This window comes from Agelaius phoeniceus, chromosome 1, assembly GCF_051311805.1.
Source record: "Agelaius phoeniceus isolate bAgePho1 chromosome 1, bAgePho1.hap1, whole genome shotgun sequence".
Lineage (NCBI taxonomy): Eukaryota > Metazoa > Chordata > Aves > Passeriformes > Icteridae > Agelaius > Agelaius phoeniceus.
In genome coordinates, this window is record NC_135265.1 from 23,703,984 (window position 1) to 23,719,373 (window position 15,390).

At 35.1% G+C, this 15,390-nt stretch overlaps 1 protein-coding gene across 6 annotated transcripts in view; it reads left to right on the top strand.

The window, feature by feature from the left end:
* The window catches only part of AKAP9 (A-kinase anchoring protein 9), a 105,739-nt gene that overhangs the window by 40,475 nt on the left and 49,874 nt on the right, over nucleotides 1-15,390 (top strand). For all 6 annotated transcript variants that reach the window (XM_077174763.1, XM_077174775.1, XM_077174777.1 and 3 more), the window contains 11 exons: nucleotides 1,564-1,719; nucleotides 2,644-2,841; nucleotides 3,523-5,967; nucleotides 7,516-7,729; nucleotides 8,489-8,568; nucleotides 10,193-10,328; nucleotides 10,763-10,884; nucleotides 11,398-11,503; nucleotides 12,805-13,003; nucleotides 13,537-13,633; nucleotides 14,492-14,584. In XM_077174763.1, the coding sequence (XP_077030878.1) occupies nucleotides 1,564-1,719; nucleotides 2,644-2,841; nucleotides 3,523-5,967; nucleotides 7,516-7,729; nucleotides 8,489-8,568; nucleotides 10,193-10,328; nucleotides 10,763-10,884; nucleotides 11,398-11,503; nucleotides 12,805-13,003; nucleotides 13,537-13,633; nucleotides 14,492-14,584 (3,846 nt within the window). The remainder of the gene's footprint in view (nucleotides 1-1,563; nucleotides 1,720-2,643; nucleotides 2,842-3,522; nucleotides 5,968-7,515; nucleotides 7,730-8,488; nucleotides 8,569-10,192; nucleotides 10,329-10,762; nucleotides 10,885-11,397; nucleotides 11,504-12,804; nucleotides 13,004-13,536; nucleotides 13,634-14,491; nucleotides 14,585-15,390) is intronic.

A 15,390-nucleotide genomic window follows, 5' to 3' on the forward strand; every position in this document is an offset into this window, starting at 1 on the left:
TAGCACCAGTTAAGTGGTTGCCCCAGAAGAGGTGGTTTATTATTTCTTTGTCTGGTGTTGAATTTTAATTACTGTGTCTTGTATCTGTTGTGCTAAACATAATAGTCATAATCATAGCATAATAAAGAAAATAAGTATTTCTAATGATTGTAACTACTTGTTAATCTTTCCTGAAAGAGTAGAAAGTGAAAATGTTTTTTAAAACTGCATTTTTAAAATGGCTATAATTACAATTTTAAAAATAAAATAAAAATGTACTTAAACAAAATTGAGTGTTTTCGGGTTTGGGGCTGTGGTACAATAATATTTTAATTGTTGAAGTGTATTTTTGTTTATAGTGGTGCAGTGAGTAATATCTCAGTTGAGAAATGCATATGGTTTATTTTTCAGAAGAAACAAAAGAATTGTAAAAGGGAGTGGAGAAGATAATTGTGTGCTTTAGTTCTGCCTTTGTCAAGAACAGAGATTGAATTTAAAAAGTTGAAAATTATATAACATGTTGTGCTTTGGAACTAACATATTTACATTTTCAATTTCATTGAACAGATGCTAAAGCAAAGGTGTAGCACTCTTAAGTTCCTGATCTCTTCTGATTTTCTCTACTATAACAAACATTTAGTATTTTCATTAGGCCTGTGCAGTTTTTTTGGAGTTAATTCCAGTGTTCTAAAAAGAATTTTATCTGGAATCATTACCATGTTAAAAACCAAGATTCAGCATATAACTTGGAGAAGGTTTTTTGGGGGAATATTGTAAACAAAGCACCTACAGAATATTACTAATGGTTTAAGAAATTTGCAACGTGTAGAGAGGAGGCTTCCATTAGCCTTAAGTGAGTTCAGATTGAGAAAGAAACTTTATACTGATACTTGATTATGTAAATGCACACAAAAATACTGCAAATCCATATTGTAGAATTTCTGACTGCTTGAATGTAATCCTACAAAAGATTAAAACAGTTGGCAAAGAATTTTTTTGTGCTCTTACGTTTTTTTCATCATTACAAATTACAAAAGATTAATCTGTTAAATAGTCTGCATCCAATTTGCAGCTTGAACTGATTTTCTTGTGTAGTTATGAATGATTTCCCTGGGTTCACAGTGTAGGATACCCTTCTTTAGTAAAATGAATGCTGTTTGTTGCACTTCAAGTGAGAGATGATGTAACTTGCATTTATTGTGGGAAAAGTGTGTGAACAGGAGTAGTTGTACAAACACCATTAGTAGATATTCTGACTTCCTTTATGATGGTTTGTTTATGTGGCCACACTTTTTATTTTAAAAGCAAGTTATATATTTAACTAATTAACCTTCTTAGAAGTTCAGATTTTGTTATTTGTTAACTATATTTTATGGAAAAATCATGTATTGTTCAATGAGGGTGAAAAAACCCGCCTTCTGAAATTTTTACAAATAAAGCTTGTTAAAATATAAAAACTATACTAGTGAGACACCTTTTAAACAGAGAGGTTAGGGATGACTTATTCCTACCTAACTAAAATTTGCTAGTATTTTTGACTGTAGTTTTCATGTGCATTAATAGTTTAAATTTTATCTTTTACAGCTGCAAGAATTTGAAGCTGCTATCAAAAAAAGAGATGACATTATCACTCAGCTCACTACTAACCTGCAGCAGGCACGGAAAGAGAAGGATGAAACCATGAGGGAGTTCTTGGAGCTTACTGAGCAAAGTCAAAAACTGCAAATTCAGTTTCAGCATGTAAGTTATACAGCTGCCAACATTTATTTGGGTTTGACAATAGTTGTCACTTTGGAGGTTCCATAAATAGCTACTTCCTGCAGAAGATTTTTTGTGCATTTTTCAAGGATCAGCCTCTTAGCATAGATCAGCAGTCATTTTCCTGGTCCAGTAAAATGTTTACAGTTGTTGTCACAGTATAGAATAATTATCTGTAAAATTATAAATATTAGTCTGTTTTCTTTCCCATTATGTGGTAACAGCTTCTGATAAATACTTAATTGTGGCAGTTATCCTGGGGAAAAATACTTGGGTAGTTAGCTCTCAGAGCTTTGGGCAGAAATGTTCCCTTTGAAATCAAAATACTCAGCCATCAGCTTCCATGGGCCACAGCTTCACACTCCAGTCCTTATATTTTTGAATAAAAGCTTCCTTTGTGATGTTATTAAAAGATAGTTTAAATTACAAAGTGAAGCTTCAGAAAGACATTTCTTCTAAGAAGCATGGTGATTGAGGTGCCACATGCACACAGACTACACTTTACAGTGTTGCAGTTGAATATTGTAGTATTTCATGCTGTTTAAGCACATTATTTTGCTTATTTTGAGCTTCAAGTGGATTATATTCTGAAGCCTGGGATTTTATTATTAAAAATCTGATCATGGGCTCCATAACTGCAAGTAGTTAGTTTTACAACACAATGATGTATCTGAGACACTGCTGTCCTATGTTATTATTATCCACCATGAATATTTAATTAATATTAAATAATTATTGGCTGGCCATCCCAAATGAATAAGGATGTTTGACTTCCTCTAAAAGAACTTAGAAATCTTTGACTTATGATGTTGAAGAAGAAAGTAAAGATCTACTATTTCTGTATGTAGCACAAGCATTTTCTGAAAAACCTGATGTATTTTAGGTTTTATGTCTTTAAAATTCAAGTTGCAGGCAAGTGAAGCCCTAAGGAACAGCAGCCATAGTTGCACAGCTGCTGATTTACTGCAAGCCAAGCAACAGATACTTTCACATCAGCAACAGCTAGAAGAACAAGAAAGTCTGCTTAAGAATTACCAAAAGAAGAATGAAGAATTTGAAGAGCAGATTACACATCTTCAAGAGAAAATAGTGACATATGAAGTGGTATGTTCCTTACTCTTAAGATCTCTTTTCCTAAACACTTTTTAGGATTTTGTAATTCCTTTGAAATAAAAAAGCCAAAGCACAGGTAATGAGTTTGCTGCATAGAATGCATACAACAATTTTAAATTTTTGACACTGTTTCTGTTAACTAACACATAATATGTATATAATTTTAAAGTGAAAATTTTATGTCAGTATTATGTATTATTTTGATTAAAGTTGTTGAAATATTTAGAGCAAATTATGAAGCTATATTTCATGTGTTAAAACACCTTCAATAAATAACATTATTTAAGAAAAAAATTACTTTAGCTGCTTGAACATTCTTCTCCGCATTAAGCAAAGAATGAATTTTTTCCTTTGTGTACTTTTTTATTATCCTTCATGGAAAACATTTTGAAACCACCTAAAAAATCAAATATTACTAAAAGTGATAGAGACAATGGGGGTTGGAAAGAACAGGGGAGGGACATGATGACATGGGTAGGGTAGGGATTCTCAGTATTCCAAGGATACAGGATACCTCCAAATGAGGTCAACAGATTATTTATATTTATGTTTTATAACTAACATAGCCTCTCTAGCCTTCTAAGAAAGACTAAATAGCTAATCTGTAAATGTTCTTACATGTTCAGATAGTTAGCTAAAAATAAGTACATGGTTTTTGTCTTCTTTTTTAAGGAAAAACAGAGAAAAGAGGGGGAAGATCTGAGTAAATTAAAAGAAAAAGAAGCATTAGTTGAAGAGCTGGAAGCAAAACTTGGAGAAGAGGAAAAAAATTCATTTCAGCTAAAGGAAAAATTATCAGATGTCAGCAAATTACTTGAAGAATTGAAAGAAGAGGTTTCCCTAAGGAACCAGCAGATAAGTAATATGAAAGTTGAACTTAACACCTACAAACAGAAAGAAAGACAGTGTTCTGATGAAATAAAACAATTAATGGGAACTGTGGAAGATCTGCAGAAACGATGTTATAAAGACAGCCAGTCTGAAGCTGACATTGTGCAAAGAATTGAATTAGAAACACAAAGGAGACTGGCACAACTTCAGGCTGAACTAGATGAAATGCACGGCCAGCAGATTGTACAGATGAAGCAAGAATTAATTAAACAGCATGCAGCAGAAATAGAGCAGCGTCTTTTGCAACAAAAAGTAGAATTGGAGCAAACTTCAAGTCTGTGTTTTAATGAGAATATTAATAAAGATCAAATGCATTTAATGAATATTAAAATTAATGAATTGAATGCAAAATTGCAGGATGCTGATAAGGAAAGGGAAAAGATAAAGCAAGAATTGTCACAACAGATGGAAGTTATTGCAACAGAGAAATCTCTTCAACAAACTAGAATTGAAGATCTTCTACAAGAACTGAATTTTTCAAGAGAGCAGGTTCAAAGAGCCAAGCAAACTGTAGTGGATATGGAATGTAGATTAAATGAAGCTGAAAAATTCCGGTTTGTGATTGAAGATTTAAAAACTCAGCTGGCTTCTGCCTCTGAATTTAGGAAAGACTTGGAAGTAAAACATGAGGCAGAAATCACAAATTACAAAATAAAACTTGAAATGCTGGAAAGGGAGAAGGATGCAGTTTTGGACAGGATGGCAGAATCTCAAGAAGCAGAATTAGAGAGACTGAGGACAAATCTTCTGTTTAGTCATGAAGAGGAACTTTCCAGGCTTAAAGAAGACTTAGAAAAGGAGCACATGGTGAACATGGAAAGCCTTAAACACAACTTGAATATACACCATAAGCAGCAATTAGATGAAATGCAAAATGAAATGAGTCAAAAGATAGAAGCCATGCAATATGAAAAGGACAACTTAATCACAAAGCAAAATCAGTTGATTTTGGAGATTACAAACCTGAAAGATATACAGCAGTCTATTGTAAATTCTAAATCTGAAGAAATGACACTTCAGATCCATGAACTAGAGAAGGAGATTGAAGTGCTTAGGCAAGAGGAAAAAGAGAAGGGTACCCTTGAGCAAGAAATACAAGAGCTGCAGCTTAAAACTGAGTTGATGCAGGAACAAATGAGGGAGAGAGAAGATACCCTTCAAAAAAAATGTTCAGAACTAGAAACACAAAATAATGTCCTTAAGGGGGAAAATGAAGCTCTGGAAGAGAAATTAAAAAATATGTTGCTATGCTCTGAAGAAAACTTACTTTGTAACAGTAGTGTTACCTCTAAGACAGAAATTTCGGACTTGCAAAAAAGAATAGAAAAGCTGATTACTGAAAATGAGCAACTTAAAAACCAAAACGGTATCCTCCAAGAGGATACTGAAAGGCAGAAGAGTGCCTTTTCATTGACTGAGAAAAAACTTGAAGCTAGCTATAAGGAACTGCAGAAAGAATGTGCAAGTCTTCTGAAGGCAAAAACTGAGTTAGAAGAGAGCAAGAAAAAGCAGGAGGCTGAATATAAAAGCAAACTTAAAGCTTTGAATGAAAAGGTATGCCACTTACAAAGCAATAGACCAGTTTTATTTAAAACTAAACCCTCTGGTTTTGAAGGGAGTAAAGAAATAAAGGTGTCCAGGGAAGACATATTTGAGGCTGGAGAAGTTGTTGAGAAAGATGCAACAGAACTTATGGAAAAGCTCCAGGTTACTCAGCGTGAGAAAGTGGAATTATCTCTGAGACTTGCTGATCTCTCTGAACAGTTAAAGTCAAAGGATAGTGAAATCTGTCATTTAAATGAAAAAGTCAAATCCTTAAAAGATGAGAAAGAGCAAATTCTAGTAAAATGTAAAGAACTAGAAGTCACAGTTAGTCATGTTCAGAGAAGAAATAGTAGTAGTAATGACTCTAAGAAAAAATGCTCCAAAGGAAAATCTCTAAAGACTGCTACTCCAGCATCTGAAAGTAGGAATAAACCCCCTGGTTCAAGGAGTAAAGCTGATAAAGGAATACATTCAAGAGGTAATCTAAGTTCTGGTAAAGACTGCAGCCATGAGGTAACAAAAAGGAAGGAGGTCCAGCAAATGCTGAAACCAGAACAGCAGTCTGTTGTGGAACATTTGCGTGGGATGCCAGACAGGCTGACAGAGGAAACATCATTACCAGCCATTACACAGAGTGAAAATAACCTTCAGCAGCAAGTGGATGCCTTAAAATCAGAACAGGTATGTGACATTAAACAGTATAAAAAATACTTTAACTAAGAAAATTGGTAGGAGCTTACACTTGAAAATTTGCATCATATTTTTTCCAGTTGGATGCTTTGAAGTATAGGTGTGTGTGTCAATGGGGGAAAGGGTGTGGCCAGTGGTTGAAAGGGGTTACATGAATGACCAGAATTACAAGCACAGGCAGTGTGTATGAGGATGGGTTTTGAATGAAAACAAAAAAACCTCTTCCCTTGTGTTTAATTAAGTCAACAGCAACAACAAAACCGTAAGAAGACTACCAGAGCACTTCATATTTTGATGCAGCTTTTAACTTATTTTGGACATAAGTTTTTATTCTGTGATTAGTTTTTCAGTTCTCTGGAGTACTCATTCAAACAGTATAAAGAATAATGAAGCTTCATCAGTCATCATTGACCAAACTTTTGAAATATCAAACTTGTGAAATACCAAAATATCAAATATTTTGTTTTAAGAAATGTATCTGGATGTGATAATGAGAATGCATATCATGTGATTCTAACTATTGTCTTAAGTTATGTTGGCACAATTTTGCTTTTATTTCTCGGAATTGTAAATTAATTGTAGGTAACATGGAAAGGATTCTTATTTGTCAATATAAATTGCTAAGTACTGAGTTACCAGTATTTAATTAGGTGGTGGAATCATAAATCTACATATAAATATAAATTTATATATAGAAGTTCAATACCATGCTGCAAGGTGTATGCAACTAAGTGTTCTGTGGAAATAGATGTTAAGCAGACTTCTACTATTTTTAAGCTTTTTTTTTTTTGTTTTATGGAAGTCAACCTAACAGTGAACTAATACCCCCAACTGCCTAACATTGCATTCATTCATTTCCTAAGAAATAAAATCACAAGCAAAGCCACATTGGAAACAGTTGTGAGATTACAAAAAAGAGCTTTAGCTTTGTGATGGTTCGGTTTAGGCTTTTTTGTGTGCTTGATTGATTGATTGATTTGTTTTTTTAAGGCTTTGATAAGGGTCTTACAATTTCCTGCCATACAACTAAAACTCGTTGTGGTCCAGAGGTGTCTAAAAACCTTTCAAACTTCATCTCTAAGTAGGTCCCTGCTGGCATATCCCAAACACCTTTTTTCTTCGGCAGTAACATCCCCAAAGTGCAGTCTGTAACTACAAGCCTTGAAAATCAATGTTTTTAACGCCTGCTAGTAATGCAATCTTTTCTCTGTGTTTAGAGTACACTTTCTTAACTACTCTGTTAATAATGATATTGCTCTTGCTTCACTGGGTTAAAATTCATTGGGATTTTATTGCTGCAAAACAGGAATTGAAGCGTATTGTGTTTTGTTGATTTTAATTTGATTTTTATTCTAAGTTGAAGAAGTGTCTTACTATTTTGTTAAAACTCAATTTTCCAAACTATTTATGTTTAAATTTACTTTATGCATACCATATGTGCAGCATTGCATTCAGCACATTATTAATGTCAGAAATTTCCAAAGATGGGTCTTCCTATTTTCTTGTTTCTCATTCTTTTAATTGTCTTTATATCCAAAGACTGATTTACAGCTGCAAATGGAAGCACAGCGGATTTGTCTGTCCCTGGTTTATTCAGCTCATGTAGACCAGGTTTGTGAGTCCTTGAAGGCAGAAAAAGAGAGTGCACTTTGCAGTCTTAAAGAGGAACTTGTTCATAATCATATACAAGAGATGACTGATCTTAAAAGAATGCATCAGCTGGAGCTCCAGACCCTGAAATTTCAGCAAGCAGGTAACTTGACCAGAATTATGAGAGTGAAGCTCTTTATGAAAAGCTGTCTTAAAAAACCCCAACCAAAGAAGCACAAGAGTTTGTGCATCTAGCTGTCCAATAAATTGTTTATATAGCATATTTTGAAGGGTTTTTTTTCACCAAATTGTTTACTCAGTAGATGCAGTCTATTACTGAGGTAACTTGAAAAAAAAAGTATATAAAAAATAAGGAATCAAAAGTATTACAGCTCATTGTTTGCTGTTTATATTAGCTCAATTAATTGTAAAGAACAATATAGTAGATTCACCTATAAGGTAAAATAATAAGCAGATTCACCAGCAAAGTATTTTTGGACATGTTCTTTTCTCTTTTCTTTGCATTGCTGCACACTTTAAGTAAACTTTGGTACTAATTTTTTCCCCAGTGAGCTTTTATGTTATCATGATGGTTTTCTATCTCAGGTTTTCTGTTATACCATGTTTTGCCCTTGTTTAATTTTTTTGCACAAGTTCTTCTCCCTCCACTAGGTATCTGCATGCTTTTATCTTTCTGGAGGTCAGTAATACACAAAGCTATTTCTTATCTCTTGCTCCCTTGGAACATGCAGCTCAACTGTGATAATTGAAACTGTCCATGTGTTGTAACAATAAAGGGGGGGACAAAAAAGTGTCCTTCCTCAAGCTGAAGAGGCAACCTCACTGAGGCAGGAAATTAGACCTTTGAAATGTTGTTGTGCATCTAGTTTTTAAAAATAATGTGAATGATTTGTATTCATAGATGATGAAGAGAAATCTACACAAAGACTCATAGAAAAGCTGAATGAGGCTGTCACTGAGGAATGTTCCAGGCTGGCTCAGGTAGGACTTAACAAAAAGCCTTTTTCAAAATGAAAATTTGGAAAACAAAAAATGATGGTTAGTGAGTCATCATATTTTTCTACATTATTTTTGCAGGTTGTCTTTGCAGCTTTTCTCTTTGCATTGTTCTCAAAACAGAGACTGCTAAACCTGAGCTTCCAAAATAGTACTGTGAATGGTTTTGGGTTTTTTTCTCCCCCCCTAAACTTATGTCCTTGTCCAGACAAGTCTTTTGTATTACACATAGTCCTAATCTTCTAGCTAATGTTGATCTCATCTCTCCTAGTTTGGAAGTACATTTTTTCTTTCTCTTTGTTTCTGGATGTACGGTTTTGATTCAAGAGTCTGATATCACAAGCATCTTGATGCACAGGACATCACCTCTCATAAGATAGTCATTTCTTTCTCAGCTGCAGCTTATCTTTCAAAGACAAAAGTGTCAAACAATCTAAAAAATTTACTGTCTGTATTTTTTTTTTTTTAGTAAATAAATATCATAGTCAAAAATTGAACCTTATATTTAGTCTTCATTCTAATATCAGCCACCTATAATAATATTTTGCCATATCTTTTTTCCTAGAGTAACAGTAATTGATGGCCCTTACGGGTACTTTTTGACCATCAATCGAGTTACTTATTAGACTTATTTCTAGATAAATTAAGCTGCTTTTGTCACTCATTGTAAGTTTTCAAGTCTAAAATACTTTGAATGGATGGGGTTTGTGGTTTGGGGTTTTTTTTCCTTCTTGGCTGGACTTTTTTCAATACCTTTTTGGGAAAGTGAGTAGCAGAATTTTAACTTGAGATCTACCATAGGAGAGTTAGGCAGGACTCCGTGGTTGCTCACAGAAAGTGGCAGCTAAATGAGAGTGCTTGGCATAAGCTATTTCACAGTGTGAAAAATGCTGCCTGGTTGTATGATCCTTCTGTAGAGCTGTTAGAGAAATTATGGTTTTACTTTCTAAGTTGAATTTGGTTTTTGTTGAGTACAAATACTTTAAATAAAGAATCCCACTGTGATTTGAGCAAGCGGTTTCTTTTCCAGTATCAGAAATCATATGGATAAATCTTCTGTTTGCCTGCCCCTTGTGAATATTGTAGTGTTCTGCTGACCACATAGCACCAACAAACAATAGAGTATTCTGTTCATTGCTTGCTTTTTTATGCCATACTCTTTTGTCTGATTTGTTCAGCACTTCAAGAACAAGATGAGCTGTAATCCCTAAAAAGATACAAATTTCTGCTTTAAGGAATTCCTCTTTTAAGTAAAATTGCAGCTTTTGAGAATGAGACATGTAAAATGTAAAGTTTCTTTCCACATTACTAAAGAAGGCTTTTCTCTACAAGATTTTACTACTTGGCAGTTCCAAATTAAATACTGATTTGGAAACATATGCATTTATGCTTTAGCTGAAAAGTCTTCACATAACTTTTTCTTTTATCAGGAGTTTTAAAGATTGTCTACATTCTTAGGATTCAACAGAACATTTATGCCATCATTTTCACAGAAGTTAATGTTCACAAAATACTACTTTTCCCTGTTTTTCTTGTTTTCTTTGTGAATTGTGACTGATAAAATAATAATAAATTGTTTACTTTTCACTTTGTTTGATTTGTTGTGCAGGTTTTGTGTGGCAGTCAGAATGAGCATTCTTCAGCTACTGTAGAAGCTGTTAATAGGGAACAGGAAATTTTCTGTAAACCTACTGGGAAAGAAAAACTGAGTGTAGAATTACCAGTTCACAGAGATCAAGCTCAAGGTAATGACTTCGTACTATCATGCTGGTTAAAAGTACCTATTTAAAGTATTTCAGACTGGCAGTTATGCCATTACTTTTTTCAAGTACTAATGCATGTGCTTAAATAGCTGTTTTAGACATTTCCTCATTATTCTGAAGCACTTTATTTTTGTTATGGATATTTTCTTATGCTATTTTCATTTTCATAGATATTGGTGGGAAAAAAAATTGGGGGGTTTTTCTCTTCCTCTTCCTCCTTTTGTAGAAGAAGGTAGCAATCCTACCAAAAAAAATGCATGTGTATCAATACATATAAAAATGCATTCAAAATCTGGAAGAACTTCACTTGTTTCAGTATTTTGTGATGTTTATCAGACAATTCTTCAGGGCAGAACTTGTGAACAAATCACTTGTGTTAAAATTTATGGTAAAATGTTCATTCTCTTTTTTAAAAGTCCCTGGTTCTTTGTGTAATTTAACTGTGCAAGAAGGTATGGATGCACTTCTCCAGAGGATAATGGAAGAGTACAGCAGGCTGAAAGCACTTCAAACACAGCTGATGGCAGAGTGTAAACAGGTAAACTTTTATAGCATAGAGTATATGAGCATTTGAATTTTCTCTCTTGAATGAATTCCTTCTGGATGACTGAGGAAGTGTTTGAAAATGTGTGTATCCTGGTTGAGTGGCAGAGCAAGGCAGTGATTTGAGAAAATGGAGAAAGCTGCTGTCCATGTCACAGAATTGTGGGCTGATTGAGGTTAGGAGGCACCTGTGGAGTTCATGTAACCCAGCCCCTCACCCAAAGCAGTGTCAGCTAGGAAGGATTGCCAAGGACTGTGTCCAGCTGAATTTTGATACTTTAGGAACCCAGTGGGCAGTTTTGCCTTCTTCAGGTTATACATGCCCAGCTCTTCCCCTCTCCTAGTACAACAAATGCTCCAAGCCTCCCATCTCCTTTGTTACTCTCTGCTGGACTCCTGCCAGTATGTCCATTTCCCTTTCATACTGGGAGCACAGCACTGGATATAATACTTTTGTGCTACTACTAGACAAATTGTTGTTAATTGCATTTACTTGGTTATTATTTAGGTCAAGGAACCAAGGGTGTCTTCTTCAGAAAGGAGGAAAGAAGAGGAACCTATCCATACGGGAATAGGAAAGGAAAGTCTGCAGACTCCTTCACAGAATCTAATGGGTAAAAAGATGTATATGCTGTTTTTAATGTATGTATATTCAGAGAGAAAGAAAAGACAATGACTTCTAATTTTAACTGATTTATATCTTACTACAGCTAGAACATAAGAGATTTTTTCTGATTTTGCAGTACAATACTCTGATTTTCTTAATTCTGTAAATTTTTTCAGAAGTATATTCTGTGATACATTTTTTATTTAGTATTTTTTTAGTTTTCCACAGTAATAATTTGTTACCCATATCAAATATTATTTTGTAGAATAGAAAATTAGGTTATCATTCTTCATTACAGAAAAGTAGTTGACAGGATGTCAGAAATTGTTTTAACTACATTAATTGTTCAGTCCATCATTGCTAAATATTTGTGAAGAAGTTAATATAGTTTCTTTCTTTCATTCTTTCATTCTTTCGTACTTTTGTTTGTTCTTTCTTCCATTCTTTCTTTGTCTTCCTTCCTTCCTTCCTTCCTTCCTTCCTTCCTTCCTTCCTTCCTTCCTTCCTTCCTTCCTTCCGCCACTTCCGCCACTTCCGCCACTTCCGCCACTTCCGCCACTTCCGCCACTTCCGCCACTTCCTTCCTTCCGCCACTTCCTTCCTTCCGCCACTTCCTTCCGCCACTTCCTCCCACCACTTCCTTCCGCCACTTCCTTCCTTCCTTTGTTCCTTCCGCCACTTCCTTCCTTCCGCCACTTCCTTCCGCCACTTCCTCCCACCACTTCCTTCCGCCACTTCCTTCCTTCCTTTGTTCCTTCCGCCACTTCCTTCCTTCCGCCACTTCCTCCCGCCACTTCCTTCCGCCACTTCCTTCCTTCCTTTGTTCCTTCCGCCACTTCCTTCCGCCACTTCCTTCCGCCACTTCCTTCCGCCACTTCCTTCCGCCACTTCCTTCCGCCACTTCCTTCCGCCACTTCCTTCCGCCACTTCCTTCCGCCACTTCCCCCACTTCCCCCACTTCCCCCACTTCCCCCACTTCCTTCTGCCACTTCCTTCCGCCACTTCCTTCCTTCCTGCCTTCCTGCTTTCCTTCCGCCACTTCCTTCCTTCCGCCACTTCCTCCCTCCCTCCCCCCCCTTCCTCCCTCCCCCCCTCTCCCTTCCCTTCCCTTCCCTTCCCTTCCCTTCCCTTCCCTTCCCTTCCCTTCCCTTCCCTTCCCTTCCCTTCCCTTCCCTTCCCTTCCCTTCCCTTCCCTTCCCTTCCCTTCCCTTCCCTTCCCTTCCCTTCCCTTCCCTTCCCTCCTTTCTTTCTTTTTCTTTTCTTTCTTTCTGTCCTTCTCACCCCCTGCTTCACACAACCTATGTACAGATCCTACAATTCAAGAATACTGTTCAAAGGAGATAGGGAATCTTAAAAAACAACTTGAGGAGCAGCATGCTCAAGAACTGGAACACCTCCGGTCCTATTTCCAGCAGCAGCTGAGAGAAAGTCAAGAGAGGTACACTACAGAGCTTGTCCATCTGCAGGGGAAGCTTCAGATGGCTGGGGTGTCCTCTGACCACACAAGGTATTCATCAGTTTTTCAATGCTTAAAACTTTGTGCTCGTTCAAGAAGTGTTTCAAATAACCATTTGTGTAAAGCTCTGTGTTCTGCTTCAGAACTGGAGCAATTCTTTATAAACATACTGCTCTGCTGTAGTTTTGTTCCTTCAAGAGCTGTTAAGAGTCTTATAAAGAAATGACATAAACATTGCAAATTAAGTAGCGCAGCATTTATAGTTACTAGAGGAAGATTTGATAAATGGAATAATGTATAAAAGTAATTTCATATATATGAGAATTATAGCAGCAATTTCAAAACTTCAACTCAGTGGACCACATTTAGTCTTCAAAACTCCAGGCACTATCCTTTACATCTAAAGACATCTTGTATGGATATAGTTGCCTCAAATTAATTATTTTCTAGAATGATAGATAATACTAAAGTTTGTGGTGAAGTTTAGGTCCAGTTAACACATTCTGGTTTTCACCAAGTCATGGGTAAAATACTGACTTTTTAAAAATTATTATTTCCCCTCTCTGCTTTTTGTACTTTTTTAGTGTATCCACAGATTCAGAAAGAAAGTTAAAAGATGTCTTCAGGAAAGTAAAGTGCACAGAAAATCTTCATCAGAAAAAAACAGATAAAGCATTAGAGGTATGATGTAACTCAGTTGATAGCTAATATATATATATGAGTGACATAATTTATATCCTTTGGCTTCTTAGATTAAAGTGAAATATGGACTGATACTTAGTAGATTAAGGTAGTTATCGTCCTAGTACTGTACTATACTATTAGACAGTCCATGTTAGGGGCCAAATATTTAATTTTTTCTGAAAAACATATCTGGGAATTATGATCAAGAAAACTTTCTTTATTGATGCTAGGTTTAAATTTATTTTCTTTATTTTATCTCTGAAACAAGATGTTTCAGTTTGCTGCTTCTTACTAAAGTGGGAGAGAATTAATGTTCAAATTCTGAGATTTCTTCAGGAGTCTTTAAAATATTGTGACTTCTCTTTTAACACGAGTTATGAAAGGAACAATTTAAGTTAAATACCAGGACTTCTGTCATACATGCTGCACAGTTTAGGAAAAAATTTGGAAAATGACCCCAAAGATTTTAAGAGACCAAGTGCAAATGGGAAAGACCCCATGGATTCCTCCCTTAGGAGTGCTGGCAACCTGGCTCAAAAATTCTGCATTTTTCAAAATAGTAACATTGTTTTGTACTGTGGATTCTGTTCTTATTGACCTGGTTTCACTGCATTTAACATCTCAAATAGTGCTGGAAGGAGAGTTGTTGCAAACTCAGCTTTTAAAATTCATTTTGAAGCAGAAACAAGGCAAAGTTTTCTACCTAGTTCTTCTGTGTTGTGGTACAAAATTATGTGATTTGTATGAGATGAAGAAAAGCTAATTGAGGGAAAAAATCTCTTGCTGGATTTAAACTTGAAACTAATGAAGTAAAATCACAAATACATGATCTGAGATTTCATGTTTTTCTTACAGCTTGGTAGGGAGATGGAAATGCAGAATGATCTGGATGTTGTTCAGTTGCTCCAAAAGCAGTACCAAGAAAGATTAGAAGAAGAAGTAGCAAAGGTATTACTTTTATTTCATTACTTTAAAATATGTTTAAAAACTGTGCCATTTTTATTTGCCATTTTCAACTGTTTAGGCAATTTCTGTAGCATATGCTAACTTTTGTATGACTTATTTACAAGGAATAGTTTCATTTGACTTCTGAATGGAAAAGTCTTAAGAAATTCTGGAACATTTTGGGGTTTCTTAGCTATCTGTCCTATTCCTAACTCATAATTTCTTTTCATATGGGTTCATATGGGTAGTGGTAATGTTTAAAACTTTAAGGGAAATAGACAACATGCTACCATATTCTGCACTAGAATTTATTTTCAAAATCCAGAGACTTAGAGTGTATTTCTTGCCACCATAGACTTATCAGCGGGTCAGTTCAAAAGACTTTTGCACTTAATAGTTTAATATTATTTTCTCATCATATTTTATTGTACATTTTAATATGTTGTGTAAAATGCATTGTTTTTCTTTGGATCTGGTGACTAAAACATGAAAAGTAAAAGTAAGATTTTATAGACTATATATGTTTCTGGATTTACTTACTTTCTGATTTTCAAAAAAGTTTCCACTTTTTTGCAGAGTAAAAAAAAATTCTCTTATCTGCTACCAAGAAAACCCTTCTTTATGAGGAAACAAATGTTGCATTGGTTAAGATCAGTTTAAGTTCAAAAGACAAACTCACATTTTCTGGAAAGGGAAAGTTTGTTGTTTTCAAGTGTAACAATTCTGTATTTATTATACTATTTTTTCACACTTTTTGTAGCTTATGCTCTAAATCATTGTATTTTAAATCTAGAATAGAATTACTCACA